Genomic DNA, 27,342 nt, shown 5'->3' with positions numbered 1-27,342 from the left:
CATTAGAAAAACAAAGGATTCATTAAAAAGAACACTGCTTTTTAAGCACAAATCTTACTAACAAACCCTGGTTTTTGATACTTAAAATTGTGTGGATATTCTCTTGTTGAGCAGGTCTAGAATTATTGTAAATATTTTTATTAGATAAGAGATACCGGTACTTGATGTGGCTGTGATCACAGTATACTGTTTACAAAATGCAGTGAGGAAAGGGATGCATTTGGGGGTAGAAAGGAATCTTACTGTGATTAATAATAATAATAATAAACTATTCTCTTTTATTTAGCTGGCAAGGGAGGAGTCAAGCTATGTTTTTTCTATGCAATGAATACAACACAGCTGGTGCATAATTAGTAAGTTGCTACAGCCATCTTACTTAGATGTGTCAATCACGGGGAAAAGTCAAGTACATTAAACTGACTGAGCATGTGATCTTTAATTTCATAGAGAGTCTACAGTCAGAAAATACTACAAGACATCATTTACCATAATATATCAAAGAACTCTAAGTCAAACACAAATTCTCTGCTGAGGGAAGGCAACAGAAAGAAAAGAGACCAAGCCAGTGTAAGTGACTGTGTGTATGTAAAGCAAAGAGATACTATTTGGCTACTGCCCTGTTGTTTCTTGCAGTTGCTTTGCTGAATGACAAAGAAAGCCTAACACTGCTGGTTGGAGTCACTTGACCCTAGGGCCATATCTGTAACCACTACAAAACAAAGGCCACATGACTGTGGCTATTCTATACAGAAAATAGATATCTTGAAAGTGCTAAAGTTGCTCATCAAAAAAGCCATAGATTAAAAAACAAAAACAAAAAAGTTGTTTGAAATTTACAAGTTTAGAAGGTACTGTGACATATTTTCCAAAAATACTATTTCCTGTAAGTTTATAACACTGTCTTGAGCAAAACAGCATTATATTAGTTTGTATCTCGAGATAGCAGTGTTGTTTTTAACTTGGAACACAGTAAGCCACAATATTTCTTGAGTAAATGAATGAATCCTAACAATATGTGTTTTATAAGAAAAGGACAGGAGAACTCTCAATTTTAATGTTATAAGACTGCTTGAGGCTAGATATTTACAGTGCTCTAAGAGAGGCTTAGAGCTCAAATTAGTCAAGAAACAGGACAATAAGGAATGCTTACAGGTTATGATACCTGCACTTAAAAAAGAATAACCTTCCAATTGTTAAGGATTCACATTCAATGGGAACAACAACAAATAATACAAATAAAAGCAGTAAAACAAAAAAATACTGATCTGCATTAAAGTTAATGATGTGTGGTACCAGGTATTAAATTCTGCAGGAGTTCATAACAGAGTGAAACTAAGGATAATCTGGGCTAGCAAGGAAAATTTCTGGAGAAGGAGGAGGTAAAACTGTCATTATTTGCAGATGACATGATATTGTACATAGAAAACCCTAAAGACTTCACCAAAAAACTAATAGGTCTAATAAGTGAATTTGGCAAAATAGCAGGATACAAAATTAATATTCAGAGATTGGTGGCATTTTTATACATCAAGAATGAACTATCATAAAATGAAATTAGGAAAACAATCTCATCAACTATTGCAACAAAAAAATAAGGTACCTAAGAATAAATTTAACTAAGGAAAAAGTAAAAGACCTGTACTAGAAAATTTATAAGATAGTGAAGTAAGAAATTGAGGAAGATACAGATAAGTGGACTCATATACTGTGTTCATGGATAGAAAAAATTAACACCATTAAAATGCCCATACTACCTGAAGCTATTGACAGATTCAATGCAATTCCTATTAAAATGCAAATGGCATACCTCAAAAATCTAGAACAAATATTCCAAAAATTTATATGGAACCAAAAAGATCCCAAATAGCCTCAGCAATCTTGAGAAAGAAGAACAAAGGTATCACACTATTCTACAAGACCATAGTAATCAAAACAGCATGATATTGGCATAAGAACAAGTACATAAATCAATGAGACAAAATAGAAAGCACAAACATAAAGCCTTTATGGTCGATTAATATTTGACAAGGGAGGCAAGAACATACAGTAAGTAAAGACAGTCTCTTCAATAAATGGTGTTGGGAAAATTGGACAGATACTTGCAAAACAATGAAACTACACCAACTTACACCATTCATGTACATAAGAATAAACTCAAAATGATTAAAAATTTAAACGTAAGTTGTGAAACCATAAAAATTCTAGAAGAAAACATAAGCAGTAAAATTTGGGACATTTCTCATAGCAATATTTTTCCCCATATATCTTCTGTGGCAAGTGAAACAAAGGAAAAAAATTAACAAATGGGACTTCAAACTAAGAAGATTTTGCACAGCAAAAGAAGCCATCAACAACATGAAAAGGTAACCCACTGATGGGAGAACGTATTTGTCAATGATATATCTGATAAGGGATTAATTTCCAAAATACATAAAGAATTTATCCAACTCAATACCAAGAAGACAACCCAATTAAGATACGGGCAAAGGATCTGAAGAGACACTTCTCCAAAGAGGACATAAGCTGGCCAATAGATATATGAAAAAATGTTCACCATCACTAGCCATCAGAGAGATGCAAATTAAAACCTCAATGAGATATCACCTCATGCCTGTCAGAATGGCCATCATCAATAAATCAACAAACAAGTGGTGGTGAGGATGTGGAGAAAAGGGAATCCTCATGCACTGTTCGTGGGAAGGCAAACTGTGCTGCCACTGTAGAAACAGTATGAAGTTTCCTCAAAATTTTAAAATGGAACTGCCTTTTGACCCAGTGATCTCAACTTCTGGGAATATATCCAAAGACATCCTAAACACTGATTCAAAAGAGCATATGCACTCATGCACCACTATGTTCATTGCTGTGTTATTTACAAGAGCCAAGATCTGGAAGCAGCCCAAGTGGATTTAAAAAAAAAAAGCTGCAATTACATGTAAATTGAACTTCGTAAATTGTTTTTCTCCTATGATAGTATTTGATGTGTTTTCATTTAAAATGGAATTCCACGGTATTAAAAAATTAGAAAAAGTGTTTTGATAAAATGTTAGCCATGTTCTGTTATACATTATATTTAACCATTGCTGCCATTAAAATAAGATGAAAAGAAAAAGAAAAGCTATGGTACATTTACGCAATGTAATACTACTCGTCTGTAAAAAAATAAATAAATAAAAAGAAATCTTAACCTTTGCAACAACATGGACGAACCTTAGATTATTATGCTAAGTGAAATAAGCCAGTCAGATAAAGGCAAACACCCTACGATCTCACTTATATGCAGAATCTAATGAACAAAATAAACTGGCAAACAAAAAGAAACAGAGGAATGGACACATAGGTTGGACTGACAGCTGTCAGAGGGGAGGGGAGGTGGGGAGAGCAGATGAAAGGTGAAGGGATTAAGTAAAAAACAAAGCATATGTATAACACATAGACACAGACACCAGTACAGTGATAGCCAGAGGGAAAGGGGGAGTGAGGGTAAGTGGCAATGGGTAAAGGGGGGATAAATTGGGATGAAAAGAGAATTTGCTTTGGGCAATGGGTGCATGATGCAGTGAGTGTGCAGATGATAATGTTTTGTTGAGTTGTACACATGAAACCTGTATGGTTTTGTAAACAAATGTCACCCCAATAAATTCGATTTTTAAAACCGGTATGACAAAATGGTAAAAAAAAATAGAGAACTCAAAATCGCTGAGGACCAAGAGCCACTGTAGTTGGTAATTAAGAGAGCTTTTTCTTTTAATAGTTAAAAAGGATGCAGATCAATCAACCTGAAGAAAAAATTAAAGTGAGATAGCAGGAGAGGAATAAGCCATTTATATAAGTCAGTATCTCAGTTTATTAAAGATGACTTTCATTTTCGTGATCGATATTGTTATTAATTGCACTGGTGTCACTGACACTATTGTTTTCTCTTAATCACTGAGATGTCATAAAATATCCTCCTTTATACTAACATCTAAATAATTCATGGATGGCAATTTATTATTATAAGGAAAAAAACTGAGTTATGCAAAGAAACAAATAGGTATAATTCTAAATACTTGAGCTAGAAATTAGAAATCTTTTGCTAATAAGACTGTAATACTTTTATTATAAATGCTCCTAAGGTAATTTAGAAGAAGTTATTAAAATTGTCAGTAAGAATATTAATATCTTCCTGTTGCAGGGACAAACAAAAGCTTAATTTACCAGCAGAAAATTAAAATTTTACCTTCCCCTAATTATGATTTTAATCATTTTGGTTTCCTTTATTATCTTCCCACCTGAAGCTCATTAGGTGGTAGAAATTATAGAGAAAGGATGGAAAGAAAGTTAGATTTATTTTTCATTGTGCCATTAGCAGTGTTGACATACTAAGTCAGTAGGATAGAATGGAGCAGTAAACAAAGTCACTGAGAGAAAATACAAGAGAGCATTCAAAAAAGTAATCTCAGAATACTTGTACCCAAAATGGAATCAATTCTATTAAGATTCCAGTACTACCTGTACTGCTAAAATTATAGGCATATATTATTCAAAAATCAAGAACATTATTACCTCTTTCAATTATTTAACACATATTTATTATTATCAGCATTTATATCCATTGATAATTTTAACTGTAAACATTTATGTGCAAAGTGGCCAGTGTGATTTATTTCCAACAGGGACTCAAGTGCTCTATTGACAGCACTAGTATCTAAACCTCCTTGGAGAATGAAGAGCATGAAATAGTGATTGTATCCCATTAGCACATAATTAATATTGGTGAATGATGACAACTGCATGAGAAAAGTCCTCATTGATTTGTAGTCTGCTCCTGCTTATATTGTGAGAAGATGCTATAGAAAGGAGATAACCTGTGGAGGCTATGATTGCATGCAGCCTAGGAGTTTAAAGTAGAACAGCTCTAAGGAAAGATTAGCAACTGAAATAGAAATTTAAGAAATTAATCATGAAGTAGACTAAGTTGACCAACTTTACAATGTCAGTTTCATAGCACCACTCCCACACTATTAAACTATATAACTATATAATGAATACATGTAAGTCTCAGATATCTAGAAAACTTACAACAAAAGTATAGTGTTAATATAACCTCTATCATAAATATAAGGTGTAGCAAAAGTAGGTTTACAGTTGTGAGTACACAAAACAGTTTATTCTTGTATTATTATGAATTAATTATTGTATTATTTTCCAGACAAACAACTGTGAACCTACTTTTGCTCCACCCTGTACTAAGAAACTTCAGTCATTTATGGTTTGTCTTCAAATATTTTTCAAGAAAAATATTTAAGAAATAAAGATGATTTAATAATTTATTTGCTGTACAATTCCCTTAATATTTATAAAATTATATTTAATGTGATAAAAAATTATTTCTTTTCACCTATTATATCTCTGAAATAGTAATTGAAAGTGTTACATAAACATACATACACAAGCACAGTTATCCTCATTCACAGAAGACAGGTCTTTAAGTCACATAAAGAGCAAATACCCCAAATGTTGTACTGTGCCTTTAATAGGAAGAGAATAGAATGAAACAGAGTCTGACTTATAAAGAGTGGTGGAGACAGATTTACAATATAGGCTCTTATTCTAAAATTGACAGCCTAAAAACTGGCATCCTAAGCTAGGGATGCAAAATGTATAACAAGGATCCCTAAATTATGAAAACATAAATTTGTAGGATTTTTTAGCCACATATGTACATTAGAATATGTTACTATCCTTATGTAAACACATCTATTAACTACTTGCAAATAGTCTAATAAACCATGTGCAAATTTAGAAAAATACTTTAGATCTTTCAAATTTACTTAGAATAACAATATACTGTAAAAGCGGACTATAAATAACTATCAAGTTACCCCTCACTTCAAATAGACAGAATGTCATGAATAAATTATTTATCAAAAAATTGATGTGGATCACATATAAAAATTATGTGAAACAATTAAAATAAATAATCATAAAAATGATGTATAGCTTACCTGAGAGGTACTTTTAGAAATAAAATCAAACTCCATGATTAAAGACTTTAAGAGAATAGTCTCTTCTTTGGTTTTTATACTTAGGATACCCATGAAAAAAAATAGAACAGTTCATTACACAATGTGTACAGGTAGCAAAGAGATAGTTCAATAAGGGAATAAAATTTACTGTTTGCTTTTTCTTTTTCCCTGAAATCTTCAATATTAGTCTGTCTGCCTAATTCCCATCTCAAATATCCAAAGTGTTTGACACACAAAATGTATGATTTCAAATGGATTCTGAGTAATTAATTAACTCTACTAATTATTACCAGTGGATTAAATATGACTTAGAATTGCCCCATCGATTGACTTTAATCCTGTTGTCAACAACACTACATGAAAATTAACCATAATATCAGGGAAAATATTGTTCTTTCTTTTTCAATGAAAAGATATCTGGAATGAATAAACAATAAGATTATTTATTTTGTGGTATAGCAGAGACAGAAATTTAAATTAAGGGAACATGAGGTTATAATAAAAATAATCTCCAGTGAGAGAAAGGTCTTTTTCCAATTTGTGAGAATAAATATGTCTAATGAGAATTTACTAACTATAAAACTTTTTAAATGTTTGCAAAATCACTTGGAAACTATTGTGATATGGGTGCTAATTATCAAATTCCTTACTACTTCATAACATGACAGTCTAAACTTTTAAAAATAGTCATGATCAAGTGAGCAAATGTGCCTCAGTCTTCCAGTTAATAGTCATCTTGCTGCATTCAGTCACTTTAAAAAAAAACAAGATTCACCATTATCTTTCATTCTATAATATAGTTGTTAAAAATCCAGACCCCTGTGAATCTGAATTCCTGATCTGTGCCTTGCTAGTTACATGGACTGGGCAAGTCAATCTTTTGTGTTTTAGTTTCTTTATTTGTAAAATGTAGATCATAATAGTAGTTACTTCACTGAGTAAATTCAAAGATTAACTCATTCTCCACTATCTGATCTACCTCATGCAGATATTTAACCTTCATTTCCAGTCACTTCTGTACCCTCATGCACACTCTACCAATGCTTTAGCCACACCATATTTACCATTCCCAGAATGTAACTGATCCTTTCTTCTTGCCTTCAGAACCCCAATTCTCCTTCAAAGCCCACCTCTCTCTCTGTGAAACCAACTTTGATTTCTCTCAGCAGAATCCACTTTTTCCTTCTCGTGTCAACTTTTGGAGATAAAAGATTATAAAGAAAAAGTCCAGGCCTAACTTTTAGCTTTTGCTTTCCTTTTTTCTCTAAAATACTTTTTTACTTTTGTTGCAAAATATTGGATTATAATTATAGGATCAGCAATTTTTATCTTTTTTTTTAATGAAAATACTTTGGACATTACAATGATTATGGTCAGAAAACCATTTTAGTTCTCTTAAGTGCTGAGGAATGTATTGAATGAAATGAAGAAAGTAACAGGTTACCACTGATAAATCAAAATTATGTTGTATGGACAACTAAGAAGGAATACAGCTACCTCAAAACTAGAGAAAACCAGAAGTTCCAAAAACTGAGCTGCATGGAAGACCAGCAAATAAAGATATAAAGAAGAAATACTCATCCGGACAGGTAGGAGGGGCGGAGCCAGGGCAGAGAGGACGAGGTGTGGTGGCAGCAGCAGTGGTGGCAGTGGTGGCAGCGGCAGTGGCGGTGGCAGTAGGCTGCTGGAAGGTGCAGCCACACATTTTAAAAAGCCAGGAGGGACACCTGGGGAGTGCTCCCAGCACCAGACAAGATCACAGAGCTCACAATCCCAGCGCCAGGGAAAATAAAGCCTCATTGCTTCTGACTGTGTAAACAAGTGGGGATTGTGGTGGAGGAAGAAACAGCCAGTCTCTCAACAGAGTCTGCTTGTTTAAAGGGCCCCCACAGTCCTAGAATATCCGCAGACCCACCACTCTGGGAACGACAACCAGGGTAACAACTAAAGAGGTGCCGGTCCCATACACAGTGGGAGAAGTGCCTGGAAAAGGGGCGAGTGCTGAGAAAGCAGCGTTATTCCCTCTCTGACCCCTCCCCGACATACACCACCACAATGTGGTGAAACAGGTCACCCTGTACTGACAAATTAAGGCTCTGCCCCTTACAATGTAACAGAAGCAACAGCTCTGCCTAAGACACAGAGGCAAACAAACACAGGAGTCTGTCAAGATGTGGAGACAGAGAAGTATGGCCCAAAAAGGGGAATGGATCAAGGTTCCAGTGGGAGAACTAAATGTCGAGGAGATAGCCAACCTAACAAACAAAGTGAAAGCCAACTTAACAGATGAAGTATTCAAAACACTGGTGATAAAGATGTTCACAGACTTGACAGATATCCTTAAGAATTGGCAACTGTATTAAGGAAGAATTGAAGGCTATGCTAAATGAAATGAAGAAAAATCCACACAAAACCAATGGTGAAAGGAAGGAAACTGGGGTTCAAATCAATGATTTAGAACATAAGGAGCAAAAAAACAGTCAACCAGTACAGAATGAGGAAACAAGAATTGAAAAACGTGAGGAGAGACTTAGGAACCTCTGGGACAACTTTAAATATGCCAACATCCAAATCATAGGGGTGCCAGAAGAAGAGGAAGAGCAAGAAATTGATAACTTATGTGAGAAAATAATGAAGGAAAACTCCCCATATGTGGTGAAGGAAATAGACATACAAGTCCAGGAAGCACAGAGAGTCCCAAACAAGCTCTACCCAAAAAGGACCACACCAAGACACATCATAATTAAAATGCCAAAGGTTAAAGATAAAGAGAATCTTAAAAGTCGCAAGAGAAAAGCAGAGAGTTATCTACAAAGGGGTGCTTATGAGACTATAAGCTTATTTCTCAAAAGAAACTTTGCAGGCAAGATTAAACCAAGATTATTCTATCCAGCAAAGCTATCATTTACAATGGAAAGGCAGATAAAGTGCTTCCCAGACAAGGTAAAACTAAAGGAGTTAATCATCACCAAGCCATTATTATATGAAATGTCAAAGTGGCTAACTTAAGAAAAAAAGATCAAAATTATGAACATTAAAATGACAATAAACTCACACCTATCAACAACTGAATCTAAAAAATAAAAACAAAATCCAACTAAGCAAACCAGAATAGGAACAGAATCATAGGTATGGGGATCATTTGGAGGGTTATCACCTAGGAAGGGGAGGGGGGAGGAATGAGGAAATGGTGCAGGGATTAAGAAGTATAATTGATAAATACAAAAAGTAGACAGGGGAAAGTTAAGAATAATATAAGAAAGGTTGAAGCCAAAGAACATATATGCATGACCCATGGACATGAACTACGGGGGGTGAGAGTGCTGGAGGGAAGGTGGGTACTGGGCAGAGGGGGCAAAAGGAAAAAAAATTGAAGCTACCATAACAACATAATCAATAAAATATACTTTTAAAAAAAAACCTGTTGCCCAAATTCTTAAGTGAATGAATAAATCTCTGTGTTATTAAAAATATTATATTGTATGATTGCTTTGTGGTAGGTGCTTTAATTATACTATCTCTGGACCTTGGGTCCATTATATATTAAGTGGTCCAAAAAGAAAATCAACTAGTAAACCAAATTTTTTTCCTCATATGGAATGGGCAAAAGAATATAAAAATGGGCATGAATTTCTCTATTAAATCCTTGGCTTTAAAGTAATTTAATATCTGCTAAAAGCAATTATGATATAGAAAATGTCATTTTTGTTTAATATGTAGGCATAGATTTAAAGATTAGTTTAACTTTTCTATTAAAGTTTTAAATTTATGAATTCTTGAAAAACATTAAAATGTAACTTGCTTTATTTTTCTTGATACAGTGAAACATAATTAAAATTACTGTGTTTACATGATAATTGTTTGAAAGATAATTAAATATTTGATGAGTGTTAATTATGCCCCTAATTACATTATATAAATTTAACTTTTAACATGAGTAGTTACACATCATTGAATTATATATAAATGCAATTCAGTACAACACATTTTTAGCACCTATCTAGTTTAACAAAAAATGCTGGATATCATGAGACAATTTAAATATGTGTAAGGTGAAGATCTGCCCCTCAATAAGCTTACAATCAAATAAGAAAAATAACAAATATATGTAACACAAGAAAAGGTGTAAACTCAGAAAGAGAAGTTGGGAGGAGGAAGATAATTATTCTGCCAGGTGAGATCAGATAATATCAGTATATGAGCAGAACTGGCATTCTAATTCTTTGTGGAGATAAATCGCTAATAAATGGAGATGAGAAGGCACCGATTTGATATGAGATAATCTAAAAGTTTTTTAACAGAAAGTCTTTAATAATTTTCCTGCGGTTTTACTACCTTTTCTATTTTCTCAGAATATAAAAATAGCGGGCACTATAAAATGAAAAATAATAGTCACTAAATAGGTTCTTTATATATCAATGGTTTGGGGGGGGGATTAACCAGCAGAGAGAATGCAAGCTATAACATGTGTAATGTTAAGCAACAAAGGAATGAAGAGTAAAGGTGTAGACATTCTATATCATACACAGAAATTAATTCAAAGTGAATCAAAGACCTAAATATTAAGTCCAAAAACTATAAATTAGAAGGAAATATAGGGAAAGGCTTTATAACAATAGATTTGGCAGGGATTTCCTAGACACACCACAAAAAGCACAGGCAACAAAAGTGAAAGTAGACAAATTGCACTATATCAAAAGTAAAATTTTTTGTGTATCAATAGACACAATTAACAGAGTGAAAATGCAACCTATATAATGGGAGAAAATATTTGCAAATCATATATCCGACAAGGGGTTAATATCTATAATATATAAAGAACTCCTACAACTCAACAACAACAACTGAACAGTGAGCAGAGGACTGGAACAGATATTTCTTCAAAGATGATACACAAATGGCCAACAAGCATATAAAAAAATGCTCAACATCACTAATTATTAGGAAAATACAAATAATAACCACAATAAGATATCATCTCATGCTCATTATGATGGCTAATATAAAAAGGAAGGAAAAAGGAAGGAAAGAAGGAAGGAAGGAAGGAAGGAAGGAAGGAAGGAAGGAAGGAAGGGAAAGAAAGAAAGGGGAAAAAGAAAGAAAGAAAGCCACAAGTGTTGGTGAGGATGTGAAGATATTATAATTCTTGTGCACTGTTGGTGGGAATGCAAAGTTGTTTATCTGCTGTGGGAAATTGTATGGCAGTTTCTCCAAAAATTAGAACTAGAATTACCCTATGATCCAGCAATCCCACTTAAGGTATATATTCAATAGAATTGAAATCAGGATCTCTAAGACATATTTGCACACTCATGTTGATAACAGCACTATTCACACTAGCCAAGCGATGGAAGCAGCCATGTCCATCAACACATGAATAGATAAATGAAATACAGTGTATACATACAATGGAATATTATTCAAACTTAAAAGGAAGGAAATTCTAACACATGCTACAACATAGATGAACTTTGATGACATTGTGCTTAGTAGAACAAGCCAGTCACAAAAAGAAAATACTGCATGATTCACTTACATGAAGGAGTCAGATCCATAGAAACAAAAAGTATAATGGTGGTTGCTAGTGAGGTGGGGGAGGAGGAACTGGGGAGTTGTATACAGAGTTTCAGCTTTCCAAGATGAAAAAGTTCTGGAGATTGGTTACACAACAATGTGAATATACTTAACACTGCTAAACTATATACTTAAAAATGGTTAAGATGGTCAATTTCATGTTATGCATTTTTATCAAGACAACAATATTAAAAAAGTTTTTTCATAAAAATAATCCAGTTGTTTGACAGTATCATCTTCATTGGAAATTGATCAGTTCAGTCAAAATGGCTATAATAATAGCAAACATCTTTAGCTATTATCCTTCTCTTTACTATCATCCAATTATTATTAAGATATACTATTTTAGCGACTTGTCATTAATTTACTTTTATGCCTGCAAAAGATATAACAATGGTCATATCTTAAGTACATACATTCATTCTGAGAAAAGCTGGACGAGGATGAACAATGAAGAGAGACAATCTAGGTGAATAAGAGTAACTGAATGAGTACCTGGTTATTTTCATTGGGCCCATGTGGAAGCTGACCCCACCTATTCATCTATCCATCCTGGAGTTTCAGGCTAGTAGTGTTGCACATTCTTTGATCCTTTACTCAAACTTGCTTGGAAACAGACTCTGGAATACACCCATCTAATCAAGTTCTCCAACACACTTGCCACTTCTTGTTCATTTAATCAATATAGCGAACAAATGTGATGCTCTATAGCACATCCACTCAGTCCAAATCCCTTTGGACTCTATTATGACACAAGGAAGGAGCATTATTAGCACAACCCTGGAGCAAGACCGCAAATACATATTGTTGTACTTCCTACAGGAATGTTTATTTCTGGCTGTCCTTCTTGATGATAATTTTTAAAAATGCAATTTCCAGGTCAACAGCTGCACGCTACACACCTGAGGCCATGTTAACCTGCTCTAGCAAAGTTCTACAACTGATCCAGCAGCTGCAATTCACGTTACCATTTGGTTGCTTTTGCAATAGTCTACTACATCCTCTAGGATTTAATAAATTTCTGAGTGGCCAAACTGGCACATACTTTTGGTCTTTCAAAATGACACTAATCTCTGCCATTTCCCAACAGACGCAATACTGATTTTCATTTACTATCATGGCCAAGGCAAGGAGTTTTAGAGACTTCTCACTCTCTGCAATAGTTCTCAACCCCACAGACTAAGAAGCCAATGTGAAGGTCCTGCCAATTACTGAATATGTCTATTAGTACTGTTCAGGGGCAGAGAAGGAAAACTCTGACTCCAAAAAACCTCCGCTGCCTTGCGGCATACCTCTTCAGGGGAAAGGCTAAGGGAGTAAACCCCGACAGAAAATCCGGAGCCGGAGTCCCTAAGGCGGTTTGACGTTGTAGTCAACACCGGCAACTCCTGCGGCGCACCTGAAGCCAAGCTGTATTGACTCCGTCTTTCCCTTGGATCCTTCAGCTGCGAAGAGAGGGGGGGTCTGCTGCATGGGCAACAGCAGACCCTCCATATCACCCTGCCCAGGCTCTGTAGCTTCAGCTTCACTGGAGAGGACACTCCAGCGTCATCGTAAGATGTCGATTCAACACGGGAGGAGACAGATACCGTGTCACTCCCGAGTCGGACTGCATAACCATTCTCGGCAGTGCAGATAGACTCTTAAGAAGCTACACCATCGTCTCTCGAGACGGACGGCTGCCTACTGTTCAGGGACCACATAAATGATCAGTTAGTGGGTCAGTTTCTTCAGAAAACAGACTGAGGAGTGTTAAAGGGGTTTGTTGAAGAGAACTGTCAGCAATAACATCTGTGAAGAAATATGGGCCACAGCATTGGGTAGAAAAAGAAAACAAATTATGGTATAATTGCAATAAAGTCTCAGTTGATTCCATAAGAGGCTCTGAAACTGAGACAACCCTCCAAAGTTCTATCAATCTGGGGGTGCGGAGGGGCTTTAAACTCCTTCACTGACTATGAATTAAATTCATTATGCCCATAGGTAAGAGGCAGCTCCCTTCAGTTAAAGGTAGTTTCTAGGGAAGAATTTAGGTATGAACCAACAGCAGGCAACACCCAGGGCAACTGGTGAAATAAGTACCTCAATACTTAAAAGGGGGATATTGGTGATTCATCATAACATCTATTACTAGGGTTGCCAGGTTTAGGAATTTTCAAAAGATAAAAATATTACATGACATACCTATACAAAAGTTACTCATTGTTTATCTGAAGTTCAAATTTAACTGAGCGTTGTGTGTTTTGTCTAGCGTTGTATCTACTACACATGTACTAAAGGGCAAGTACAAGAAAGAATTTCAAGGGTATTAATGCATTGCTCCTTTTGTATTCTTATACTTTAGACACTACTAATCACACAAGGATGTGGGAAAGCAAAAATAAAAATGGGTTAATCTGAACAATAATTGCTCTGCTAAAAATCCTGAGGTGGTCTAATTATAGAGCTTCAATACTGCTATCTATATTTTAGCATTGGAAGCAGAAGAATGTTTAGAAAGAACATTAGCAATATTAAGGAGGGTGGATTGTGGGAAAAGACATACTGCATTGTATACAGAAAGGGAAAGAATTAGAGCAGAGGCAGTAGAAAGAAAAAGAAAGGATGAAAAGAGACACCCCTAAGATAGACTCAAAGAATTTACTGACTATATGATGTAGGAAAATAGGAAGAGAACAGAATCTAGTAAAATTGTATGCTCTTGATTTTATGTAATAAGAGGAAAAGAGAGAAAATGATATAATATGTATGTAAAACAGAAGTATAAGTAGATTCAGAGGGATAAAATTACACACCTGACATATCAGTCATCAGAATATATGCTATATGTGAATACTCTAACATTAGAGTATTCGTATACACCAAGCTGTTGATTTTGTTCAGTTAATCATTTTCCATCAAACATATTTCACCCGAGACTTTATATTTTAACCATCTGGCATTTCCACAAGCTCTACTCAGGATGTTAAATTATACCAGTAATTTTACTAGTTAAGTTCACCTATACATGATCTGTCCAGAGGTATCTAACCATGTGATATGAAAAATAGACATTTATTGAAGAAGACACAAGAAACATTGTACATAAGACAAAGATGCCTCAGTCCCCTTCAAAATAGGTACCACGGATCCTCACACAGTTCTCCCAGTATCTCTTCCACTGTTCAAAACACTGCAAAATCCTTTGTTGGAATTGCCATCAGCTGGTTGTTTATATTTTCCTGAATCTCATGGATGGTCCGAAATCTCTTTCCTCTCAAAGGTGATTTTAGTTTTGGGAAAAGCTAGAAGTAGCTGGGTGCCAAATCTGGACTGCAGAGGGGCCGAGTCACCTAGGTGATTTGATGTTTCAACAAAACACTGCAGAGATGTGATGCATGAGCAGGCACATGGTCGTGATGAAGCTGCCTATCACCAATTGCCCATAGCTGCAGCCTTCTGAGTCATCTGAAGTTTTGGCAGAGGAATGTTCAAGTTTAACACGAAATTTGATGCATATCCATTTCTCTACTTGCTCAGTCATTTTGAATGTGATGGCCACCAGTACACATGCTCACTCAATGGCATCTACAACCCCCACTGACTAGTACAGTGAAATTATAATTGCTCACGCATGCACATTCCAGTCCACTCTCCTTGGGTGCCAGGTCACATCGATGATGTGTAAATCATTCTCATTATATTAACAATGGCTGGACATTTTCTAGACAGACCTCATATACACAGTTCTGAGGAACAGTAATTTTCAAATTTAAAATTTTAATTGAAATAGTGGTTGCCATAGACTAGGGGTGGGGGAAATGGGGAGATATTGCCCAAAAAGTACAAACTTCCAGTTATAAAATGAATATGTTCTAAGGATCTATTGTACAACATGGTGACTACAGTTAACAGCACTGCATTACATATTTGAATGTTGCTAGAAGAGTGGTCTTAAATGTTCACTACACATACACAAAAAAGGTAATTATGTGACATGATGGATGTGTTAAATAATCTTATTGTAGTAATTATTTCTCATTAAATTTGTGTATCAGATCATCATATCATACACCTTAAATTTAGTTATATATCAATCATATCTCAATAAAGCTGGAAAGATAAAATAAATAAATAAAATTTTCATTGAACAAAAATTTTTATAAAATGTGTTTTATCTTCCTTACTAAAGAAACTCTAAAAAAGTAGAGCTCTAGTCTTTTACACAAAGGGAGAAACTACCACCCCATTACCGTCAGTAATGCTACCTTCCTAATTGATGCTTTCTCACTACCCATTTTATATTATGCTGCCAGTTTATTTTTCCTAGACCATTGCCATCTATCACATTGCTCCTGCATTATTTTCTGATTCAGAGTAATTCTTTGTGTGTATCACAGCAGAATCCTTTATAGCATTCTCACATGCTAGGATGTTTATCTGCGTGGTATGGTTTGGGACCAGAAGAAATACTTATGAAGTCAATATGAATAAAAGTTTTCTGATTTTCCTTCAAAAGTCTAAAATGTTACATTACACCTGTATTCTATGATGTTAATTTCAATCACCAATGAGCCAAAATTATTCACTTCTGGGATTAAAATATCCACTATAGATATCAAAAAAGAAAACAAAACCTGGCTTATGAATTGTGTTTTGCCAATCAGAAGTCTTAATAAGCATTGTTTACTGTCACCCATATTTCCTAACCATGCCCAATAAAAGAAAGTTATATAATTCATGTTCATATAATAACTAAAATGACTTTACTAAATATTTTTTTGCATTATGTATTTTCCATCCAAAATGACCATTCAGGATTCTACTAGAATTATTTGTAAATTATTAACTGTTAATTTCCAATTATCCATGTGTGGATTATCCATCATAGTCTTTCAACCTAAGCTGGATTTCCCTAGAATTGAGTATATTTTGGGGCTAACTTCTTTGGGCTTTTTTGTGTGTGTTAAGTTAATACAGGTACAGTTGATGTCAACACAAGCAGGAACACAAATTTGCTGCAGATATACTGGCACTTCAAATGCAAGAAACAATTATTTTATGATCCATAATCAGTTTAGGTTTTGCAAATTTCTGCTCCCTTCAGTTTGTGTAATGAATATGGATAGCATAGCAAATCACTACGTACACCCAATGAGGATAACCTTTCCAGATCTGGGTATTTTCTGTGCACCAAGGAAAATGTAAAGCACACAATAAATATACTTGTGAAGGTTGTCTCTATACATTATATTATTTTCCTGTTATTTAATTGTTGTAGCTAGAGATGAAACACAAGAATAATGAATTTAATTGTAATTTAAGTGGTTATATTAAAATTCTTAAGGGAATAAACCCTTACTTCTCAGCTGTGATGGATTATTAGGAGCTATCTCTGATTAGTTTTACTTGAGATTACCTGGGTTTCATTTTTCAACCAAAAGACGAAAAATACCATATACCTTTTATCTCACTAGTAATAATTTCTGGTGAAAAATAAAAATGAACTATTAGTGTATATACATTAAATTGTGATGTAATGATAATTGTCAATACTTACATGACTCTTATGTCTGGTCCTAATCTAAGTATTTCTCCCTTATTTATTATGAAACTTTTAGAAAATATTTTCTTTTGTTATCCATATTTCAATAGTTGAGGAAATGAAGATGCAGAAAAGTTAAATAACTAGCTGAAGCTTCTATAGCAAATAAGGCAAAACTAATATTTGAAACCAGTAGAATTTGGTTTCAGAGCTAATACTAGAATATACTGCCTCCCTGTTGAAGTATCTGGCCTTCTTCTTATTGAAGAGAATGCAAATGCTGCCTACAACTCTCTCTCATAGATATCTGAGTAAAATTAGAATACCAGATTGTCTTTAACTCTTCCAGCGACATCCTACTCTGACGGCATCGGCTGAGTTAGATGGCCCTGCTGTCCTAGTCTCCCTTCTCACACAGCACTACATGTGCGTGTCTGTCATCATTCTTTTCTCTTTATTCTCCAGTTGATTGTAATTCTTTGAAAGAGTGGAATACAACACAGTACCTGAAGTGTAGCAGAGGTTCAGTAAATATCTCCTGAACAAATGTTCTTACTCTTCTCAGGTCTGCCTATTGGCAATCCAGACTGCATCAGAACAATCGTGTCCACCACCCACCACCAACATTACTCTTATATCAGCTTTTGCAGTTCTCCACATTGTGATGAATTTCACATTTCACTTTAAAACAAAGTCAGGAATAGCTATCCAAGCAGGGACAACATCTTACCTTCTAAGTCTTCTTTCTCAAAGTGTGTTTTGAGAATAGAACGAGTTCCACCCCTATCCACAACTGCCTCTTCATCATTTCTCTGTAGAATGGGAAAAAAGATGACTAAATGATAGTACATACATTCTCTTAATTTCAGAAAATAAACTTTTTTTCAGAGATAAAAATGTTTATTTACAAAATATGTCTGTTAGAGAAATAACAATATGATTAAAATTAATAAAGGAATTTTTAAGGTTAGAAGCTCTAAGTATTTTCTTTTTTCTGTTTTCAAACTTTTCAAGTTAAATTTGTTGGAGTGACATTGGTTAACAAAACTTCAAGTGTACAATTCTATGATACATATGTATGTTGCATTATGTGCTCACCAGCCAAAGTCAAATCTCCTTCTTTCACCATATATTTGGGCCCCTTTAGCCTTTACTAGTCCCCCCACCCCTCTTTCCCTCTGGTAACCACCATGCCTGTGTCTAGGAAATACTGAGAAAACATGGACGGATCTTTATAATATCACTCTAAGCAAAAGAAGTCATGCAGGGAAAGTCAAAAAACATATGATTTCACTCATATGTGGGATATAAAACTAAAATCAACAAATAAACAGAGGCAAACAAAAGCTCATAGACAACAGAAAAATAAACTTTTAATATGATCTAATATTTTAGGGGTTCAATTCAGTCACTTGTTCATTACTATTATACTTGATTATCAAGTGTTAACTTAAGGAATATAAGATTAATTTGGCCATACATATTCAGAGAAGAAATATCAATCAGTTTTCCATGAAATTAAAGGCAGTCAAACATTCCAGTTGGCATCATTTGTTAGCGAGATGAAAAATGGAAAACAGTTATCGTGTCAATTTAGTTACACACATTTTTATATCTGATAAAGAATTCTTGTTAACAAGGTGACATTTTGAACTATACATGGAAAATATAAGAATCATTAGTATTAACCCAACTAATGCTATGGTTGACATAATTCCACTGTCATTAAAAAAGGGGTTTGGGAGATCTAATCGCTTGAAAGCACTTAGTAGCAATTATTAGGTAAACTACAACTCTAATTATTTTGCTTCAGTGCAATGCATTTTATTCAAATTAAACTGTAAAATACAGTCATGTGCATTAAATTTTCATTCAGTTTCTATTTTTTTAACCTATTTTAAATGGCTGGGCAGAGGTTCTATTGTCTGTATTTTGTACCATCTTAGAGCAAAACACTCACTTATTTGGTACTCCATAAAACAGTGGGAAGAAGCGTGAGCATAATTCATTTTACGCATACAGAAATGGAAAAATAAAAAATATTGAATACAGTAAAATATACTTTATATGATTGTGAACACCTATTTAAAATTGTCTTAAAAGTGAAGACTAACAACAAAAAGAGAAATAAAAAGGTACACTAAAGATAAATGGATCTTCCAAAAATTCTCTTTTTTCTTTGAAAGCTTTTTAATTCCTGAACATAATCTTGATAAAAATTAGGTATCCATGTTTTACAAAATCAGTACTTTCAACTGTAGAATTATAGACATATTTCAACCAAGAAAGATCATAAAAGTATAGCGCAGAAAGACATGTTTTAAACTCTGTAGTCCTTTGTCTTTCTGAAAACATGAGCTGAGGTCAGGGCAAAGTGTTTGAAATCAGACTAAAAGGAACCCTACACTATGAATAAGAGAAAAAATGAAAATAAAGATAGGATTTGTAGCCCATTACTGTTCTGTTTGGCAAAGTTTTAAAAATCTGTTGGTCTGAGCAATAATAGCAATAGAAAAAACTAAAGACATGATTTATACAATATTTCTGAACCAGACAAATGCAAGTTTCAGCCTATTTATAATCTGTTCTTGATACATTTACAAATCAAGCTTAGCATCTGTGCAAGTTACATTGCAAGGCACCTCTGCCCTTTAGGCTGTTTTTAGAGAGAATGCCAAAAGCTAAATCATGCACTCATTGTCAAGGGTCAGAAGGAACAGTATTCCACTATATTTTACAATGGAAATCTCTTAAAACAATTGCAGACTTCCTGTCAAGATGGAGGCTAGGTAAATGCAGCTTGCCTCCTCACACAACCACAGAAAAATCACAACTAAACTACAAAATAACTATTACCCAGATGTGCCAGAATATTTAGCTGTATGTAAATCCGACAACCAAGGAATGAAAGAAGTCACATTAATCCATATAGGTGGGAGGGGTAAAGAAGCAGAGATATGGAAGGGGTAGTCCCACACCCATGTGTGGTGGATACAAATTGAAAGGGATATCTTGGGCAAGGGATCCCAGTCCCACAGCAGACCACACAGCCCAGACTTCCAGTGCCAGGAATATAAGTCCCCATGACTCCTGACTGTACAAACCAAAGGGGTTGAGGCAACTGAAGAAACTGAGGGATTCTCAGGCATCACTCTTAAAGGGCCCTCAATGTACTTAGTACTTATGCAGACTCACTTGCTCTGGGCTCCAGCACTGGGGCAGCAGCTTGAAGGACACCAGTGGCAGATGGAGAGAAATAGAAGAGTCTGGCATAAGGGCAAGTGCTGGGGGACAGCTTTCTCCAGGACAAAATTCCAGAGCCCTCCCCCACACAGAGCCACAGAATGGCTGCACCATATCTGAGACTCCATCAACCTGGTTGACTTGGGTTGTCCCATGCTGGTGATTACCTAAGGTTCTACCTCCTCCAAATTATGGGTTCAGTTTTCTACAACAGACCACACTATAAGACAGGAAGTCAAAGCAACTCTACATAATACAGAACAAACACAAGGAGCCAGACAAAATGAGAAGACAAATAAATATGGCGTAAATGAAAGAACAGATCAAAACTCCAGAAAAAGAATGATGCAATCTATCAGATAAGCAATCTATCAGATGCAGAGTTCAAAACACTAGTTATTAGGATGCTGAAAGAACTCATTGGGTACTTCACAGCATAAAAAAAAAAAAAAGGCAGAAATAACGATTACATTAAAGGAAATAAAGAAAAATTTACAGTGAATCAACAGTGGAGTTGATGAAGCCAAGAACCAAATTAATAATATGGCACACAAGGAAGAAAAAAATTCAATCAGAAAAAGAAGAAGAAAAAAGAATCCAAACACATGCACACACACACAAAGATAGGGTAAAGAGCCTCTGGGACAACTTTAAATGTACCAACATCTGAATCATAGAGGTCCTGGAAGCAGAAGAGAAAGAGCAAGAAACTGAAAACTTATTTGAAAAAATAATGAAGAAAAACTTCCTTAATTTGGTGAAGGAAATAGACATACAAGTCCAGGAAGCACAGAGAGTCCCAAACAAAATGGACACACAGAGGACCACACCAAGACATATTATAATTAAAATTCAAAGGTTAAAGATAAAAAGAGAATATTAAAAGCAAAAAGAGAAAGCCAATAATTACCTACAATGAAATTGCCATAAGACTATCAGATGATTTCTCAAAAGAAACTTTGCAGGCTAGAATGGACTGGCAAGTATTATTCAAAGTGATGAAAAGCAAGGACCTACAATCAAGATTACTCTATCCAGCAAAGCTAGCATTTAGAATGGAAGGGCAGATAAAGTGCTTCCCAGACAAGGTAAAGCTAAAGGAGTTCATCATCACCAAACCATTATTATACAAAATGTTAAAGGGATTTATTTAAGATAAAGAAAATCAAAACTCTGAACATTAAAATAGCAATAAATTCACAACTATCAACAGTTGAATCTAAAAAAGAAACTAGAATGGAGACAGAATCATGGATAGGGAGAACATTTTGATGGTTGCCAGATGTGAGGGGTGTTGGGGGAATAGAAGAATATGTGTATGGATTAAGAAGTACAAATAGGTAGTTACAGAATAGCCATGGTGATGTAAAGAACAGTATAGGAAATGGAGAAGACAAAGAACTTATACACATGACCCATGGACATGAACAAAGCTATGGGGATTGCCTGAGGGAATTGGGAATGCTGGGTCGGGGGGCAACAGGGGAACTATTGGGATAACTGTGACAGCATAATAAAATATAATTTTTAAAAAGATATATTTTCTACACTTATAACATTTCACCACGTTATTTATGTACTCTGCTTTATAGAGTGTGTTGTTACTATTTCATTAAATAAGAGATACAGAATTTTAAGTTCTTGGTTTTCTTATTCATCTCATTACCTTTTATTTGAAATTGTGAAATCAAGAAATTGATATTAACACATGGATTCAATGTCAATATTCAACATATGCATCTATTATTTAATCTATAGATTAAATAATGCAGGATTTTAATTTCGTGGTTTTGCTTTTCTTGATCATATCCTCATTACCTTTTATTTTAAATTATGAAAAAAATTGAACATTAACATTTAGATTAAATGTTAATATTCAACACATGCATCCATATTTTTTCTGGAGCTATCCTTTTGTTCTCATTACCATGCAAGCTAATGTATTATATAAATATAAAAGGGTCAGCTCTTTAAGCTCTAATTGTATTACACTGTATTAAATAGAACAATAGATGTGAAGTATAAGCTCAGATATTAACATATCATAGGAGTTTAATAAAATAATAGCTGAACTGCAATCTAAGCATATGTCAAGCATAACTTTGAATTGCACTTGGTATGTTAGATTTTCATAAAATAAATGAAGCCGTCTATTTTTACTAGCGTATTACTTTTAAATTAGGTATTTAAATTATGATATCTATTCTAAAATATAGGTTATACAACCTCTGGTAATATAAATTAAATCTATCTATTGTATATACTGTATTAATTCAATCATATAAAATATGACTCCTTCTCTATGTATTTTTAATAAAAGCAGTTGAGTTCCTTTCTAAAGTAATTAATTAGGGAGGTAGCAATTAGATTTCATTCACTTATGTGAATAAATATGTTATTTCATCCTTACACATATAAGAAAAATGGAATTGAGAATAAGAATTCGAGAGTAAAGCCCTCCGTCATGTGAACAGGGCTACAAAGGCATAAAGTAAATCATCATGTAAAAACTTCAAGCTTCCTCTCATCTCATTTACTTTAAGAACTCCACCTAGGCAAACAGTCAGGTCAGGGAAGTTAATTGGTTGACATGAAATATTCCAGAGTCAAGTTCAGGGTTGAAAGGTTCAGGGGTGAAAGCCTTCCAATACTGAGCTAATTCTAGCTCACAATTAATTTCATCACAATATACAGTATGTTCTTATTACTGTCACTGTGACCTAAAGAATATGACCTCTCCTAGTGAGCCTAACATTTGATGGTTAAAGAAAAAAAGTGTTTGAGAAGTTACAAACAGTTTTAATTAGGTTTGTGATACCTCACAATTGAGTTCCTGCCTTGTTTTCCCACCTGGTCCTCCAGATCTGTTTTGAATTCTGGACTTTATTCTTACCTTGTTTTTTAAAAAATCTTTCTAGAGCCTCAGTTCTGCCTATTAATCAAATTTCCAGAAAATGATGTTAATTGCTGCTACATTTTCTTACTGCTGCCTCATGCTGTCTTTAGTCTCTTTGTGTTGCTTGCTCATGAATGTCCTACAAGTCTCCATCTGTCTTAAAGGCCTTTCTTCATTGGTCCCATACTGTTCTTCCTTAAGCACCTGTCACAACCTCATGTCCTAGTTTGGTGTTCATGCTCCCAGTTAGGTCAACAAAAGGCAGAGCTGGATAAGTGCTGAGAGGTATGTGGAGCCACATACCACCTGGATTGAAATTTTTAGTTAATTCATAGCTGTGTGACTTTAGGCACCTTCTGTAATTTCTCTGTCTCTAATAACTTATTAATATACATAAAGTTCTTGAGTTTGCCAAGTATGTATTAAATTCTCTATAAATATTATTTATAGTATTATTTGTATATTGGAGCCACAAAATTCAATAAGACATGGTTATTTCCCTCAGCAAGCTTACAGATTTTGTATTAACTACAATGCACAATGATTAAACACTTCATAAATGGGTAAAACAGTAAATAGATAAATTATATAAGATTTAGAAAACTGGGGGAAAGCTCTGAAAAAAATCACACAGAATATAAAACATAATCAAAAATATGGTAATTTTTTAAATGGAGGATAATATGAGAAAGCCTAACATGTACCTAGTTGGAGTTTAAGAATAGAAAAAAATGAGGGAGAGTACTGATGAAAATAATAGGTAGAGATGATAGACATGAATCCTTAGATTCAAGAGTCACAATGAATCAGAAACAGGATAATTAAAAGACAATTCACACCTACACATATTATATGAAACTGCAGAATGACACATTTTTAAAGCAGCAAGGAATAAAATATCACCTACAAAGGAATGATAAACTAATCAAAGTAGAAGCCAGAGGACAGTAAAATAGTATCTTCAGGATATTAAAAATAATTATTATGAATCTATAAGGGAATACCCATTTGAGATAACATTCTTTTTTAATAGCTTATTTTTTATTGTATTTTTCCATCACCATTTATCTCGCTTATAACCTCTTCCACCAGAAAAACAGAAGCTGAGACAATTCTTTACCACAGCATCATTTCTACAGGAATTTTTAACTATATACTTCGAGGAGAAATAAAATGATTCCATAAAGGATGTCTGATACAAGAAGGAATCCTGAGCCAAGAAACTAAAGGACATAAACAAAAATAAAGAAAATAAAAATAAGTTTAAAAATAAACTTCATGATCTTTAAGAACCTTACTAGTTGAACAATACTTCAATTTTTTATATTAAGCTTTTTCTACTTCAGTATAAGAATCATTTTTTATCTCTACACAATACCTGTGCTTTAGTCTAAGATGACGTTTATTATCATCCCATATACAACTTTGTAAAAATCTACAAAATTAGAGTACTGCACAGTATTTAGTCTTTTCATCATAAATTAGGACAGTGCTGAGTTGGCCTACATACACAGTAGTCAATTATATAAATTATTTAAACTGAAATAGCCCTGAGTGCCTGTATTTTAATGATTTACAGGTAAATTGGACTTGAATATTCAATAATTTGTAAACTGAAAATAGAAAACTGTTTCCTAATATTAGAAAACCAAGAAGGCAAGCCAGAGTGGAAATAATGAAATAATATTTGAACAGTATTATGGGTTAAATAAACAAGAAAATTTCAAAATATTTTTAGATAATTAAAATCATACTGAGGAATAAGGTATATAAAACATTAGAAGGTGAGCTTCAACGGTAAGAAAAGCAGTGAAAAGATGGGCGGAGGAGGGCAAAGGAAGAAAATTAGGACAATTGTAATAAAATAACAATAAAAATGATTTAATAAACAAAGAAAGAAATAATTTTAAAAGTAAAATTCAGTGATTTTTTTCCCTTTAACCTCAGTGATTGTTTATCCGTGATAGAAATCTTAGGCATGCAATATACTAAAACAATGACTTTTATTACATTTAATATCAGCTTTAAGCAAAGCGATTTTCCTAATTATATAAATGCAAAAAAATGTGGGAGATCTAATAAAGAACAAAACTAAATAAAATTCAAAATAAAAACTTGTGGTCTTAAATTTTCTAATAATCTGAAAATTCAAGAGACATAGAGGAAGAAAATTAAAATACCCTAAAGAAGGAAAAAACCTGAATTAAGTTTTGAAATCAGAAACAATGAGTGTCAATATTTACTAATTATTTAAAAGACAAACTTGCCTTCTAGAATTTCACATTTTAAGTAAATGACGTTCAAGTGTGTATTTTTCTAATGTTATACTAGAAATAGGCTTACTATTCTAAGGAATAAATAAATGACCACCTACTCCCACTAAATTAAACTTAATCTGTCTTAAGGAACAAAGAGGATTATCAAAGTAAATGAGTAGAAGAATAGTCCAGACAACTGGCTCAAAGCATGGTGGTATCAGTGACTAAAGCTAAAGGAGCTCATCATCACCAAGCCATTATTATATGAAATGTCAAAGGGACTGACTTAAGAAAAAGATCAAAATTATGAACATTAAAATGACAATAAACTCACAACTATCAACAACTGAATCTAAAAAATAAAAACAAAATCTAACTAAGTAAACCAGAATAGGACAGAATCATAGGTATGGGGATCATTTGGAGGGTTATCAGCTGGGAGGGGGGAGGGGGAGAAATGGGGAAAAGGTGCAAGGATTAAGAAGCATAACTGGTTGCTGCAAAATAGACAGGGGAAGTTAAGAATAATATAGGAAAGGGTGAAGCCAAAGAACTTAAATGCATGACCCATGAAAATAAACTAAGGGGGATGAGATTGCTGGAGGGAAGGGGATACTGGACAGAGGGTAGCAAAGGGAAAATAAATTGGGACTACTGTAACAACATAATCAATAAAATATACTTTTAAGAAATAATATAAATCCCTACACTTTTTAATTTGACAGGTTTGGGTTTTTGTTTTTTTGTTTTTTGGTATCTCAAATGACAACATTGTGGTATAGAAAACATTAATACTACTACTTCTATTGTAATTTTTTGTATGAGGATATTAAGATACATTCAGGATTTATAGTAAGCCAACATATAGTTAGAACTAGAACTAAAATTATGACTTTCTTTTTTTTTTTTTTTTACGTTTATTGGGGTAATATTGGTTAATAGGATTACATAGGTTTCAATTGTTGATTTTCTGGTTGCCATCAGAATGGTCAATCATTGGATACTTTCAACTCTACATTCTGAAACTGTCAGTCACTTAGCTGTCTGATCTTTCTCTGTGTTGCATATAACTGCAGTAATAATAACTAACATCCTTTGTAAGGTTTACAGTGTGCCAGACACAGTAATAGAACTTTACACACATTTATCTAATAAAAAATCTTCAGAACCAATGAGTATTCTAGGACTTAAAGAGGCTAATACACTTTCCAAGGAATCTTCACTTACTAAGAGGTAGAAACTGAGTTTGAACAAAGGTCATTACTCTCAACCGATATGCTCCAGTACAAAGGTATTATGTTATGAAATTCCTTCATTTAACTTAAAACACTTCAGAGACTGGTTCAAGTCTATTTATGCATCTCAACCACTATGAATTCCTAATGTTGTCTAAGTCACCTAGGTAATATTTTTTATGAACATTTTGTTCTCATTTCCCATTTTATTATTCAACAAAAATGTATTTATTAAGTAATTAACATGTGCCAGGCATTGTATTAGTGCTGGCTATAAACAAATAAAAAGTATACCCTAGCTGTGTGACTCAGTTGGTTGGAATATCTTCCCATACATCAAAAGGCTGCAGGATTGACCCTCAGTCAGGGCACATACCTAGGTTGTGAGTTCCATCCCTGGTCAGGGCACATACAAGAGGCAACTGATCAGTTTCTCCCTCACATTTATTTTTGATGTCTCTCTCTCCTTGTCTCTGCCTCTTTCTCTCTCTCCCCTCTTTCACTTTCTAAAATCAATTTTTTTTAAAAAAACATGTCCTCAGGTGAGGATTAATAAAAATAAAAAATATTGCCTTTGCCATTAAACAGTTCATAGTCAAGA

General features: G+C 34.0%; 1 protein-coding gene across 1 annotated transcript in view; it reads right to left on the bottom strand.

Moving 5' to 3' along the window:
• Window positions 1-27,342, bottom strand: part of SLC4A10 (solute carrier family 4 member 10) — a 278,985-nt gene that overhangs the window by 165,061 nt on the left and 86,582 nt on the right. The window contains exon 2 of the mRNA XM_090280326.1: window positions 17,840-17,921. Within this exon, the coding sequence (XP_090136452.1) occupies window positions 17,840-17,921 (82 nt within the window). The remainder of the gene's footprint in view (window positions 1-17,839; window positions 17,922-27,342) is intronic.

This window comes from Furipterus horrens, unplaced genomic scaffold (assembly GCF_987537825.1).
Source record: "Furipterus horrens unplaced genomic scaffold, mFurHor1.1.pri manual_scaffold_1, whole genome shotgun sequence".
Lineage (NCBI taxonomy): Eukaryota > Metazoa > Chordata > Mammalia > Chiroptera > Furipteridae > Furipterus > Furipterus horrens.
Note: the sequence above shows the minus strand (reverse complement) of the source record. Positions and strands in the feature narration are given on the sequence as shown.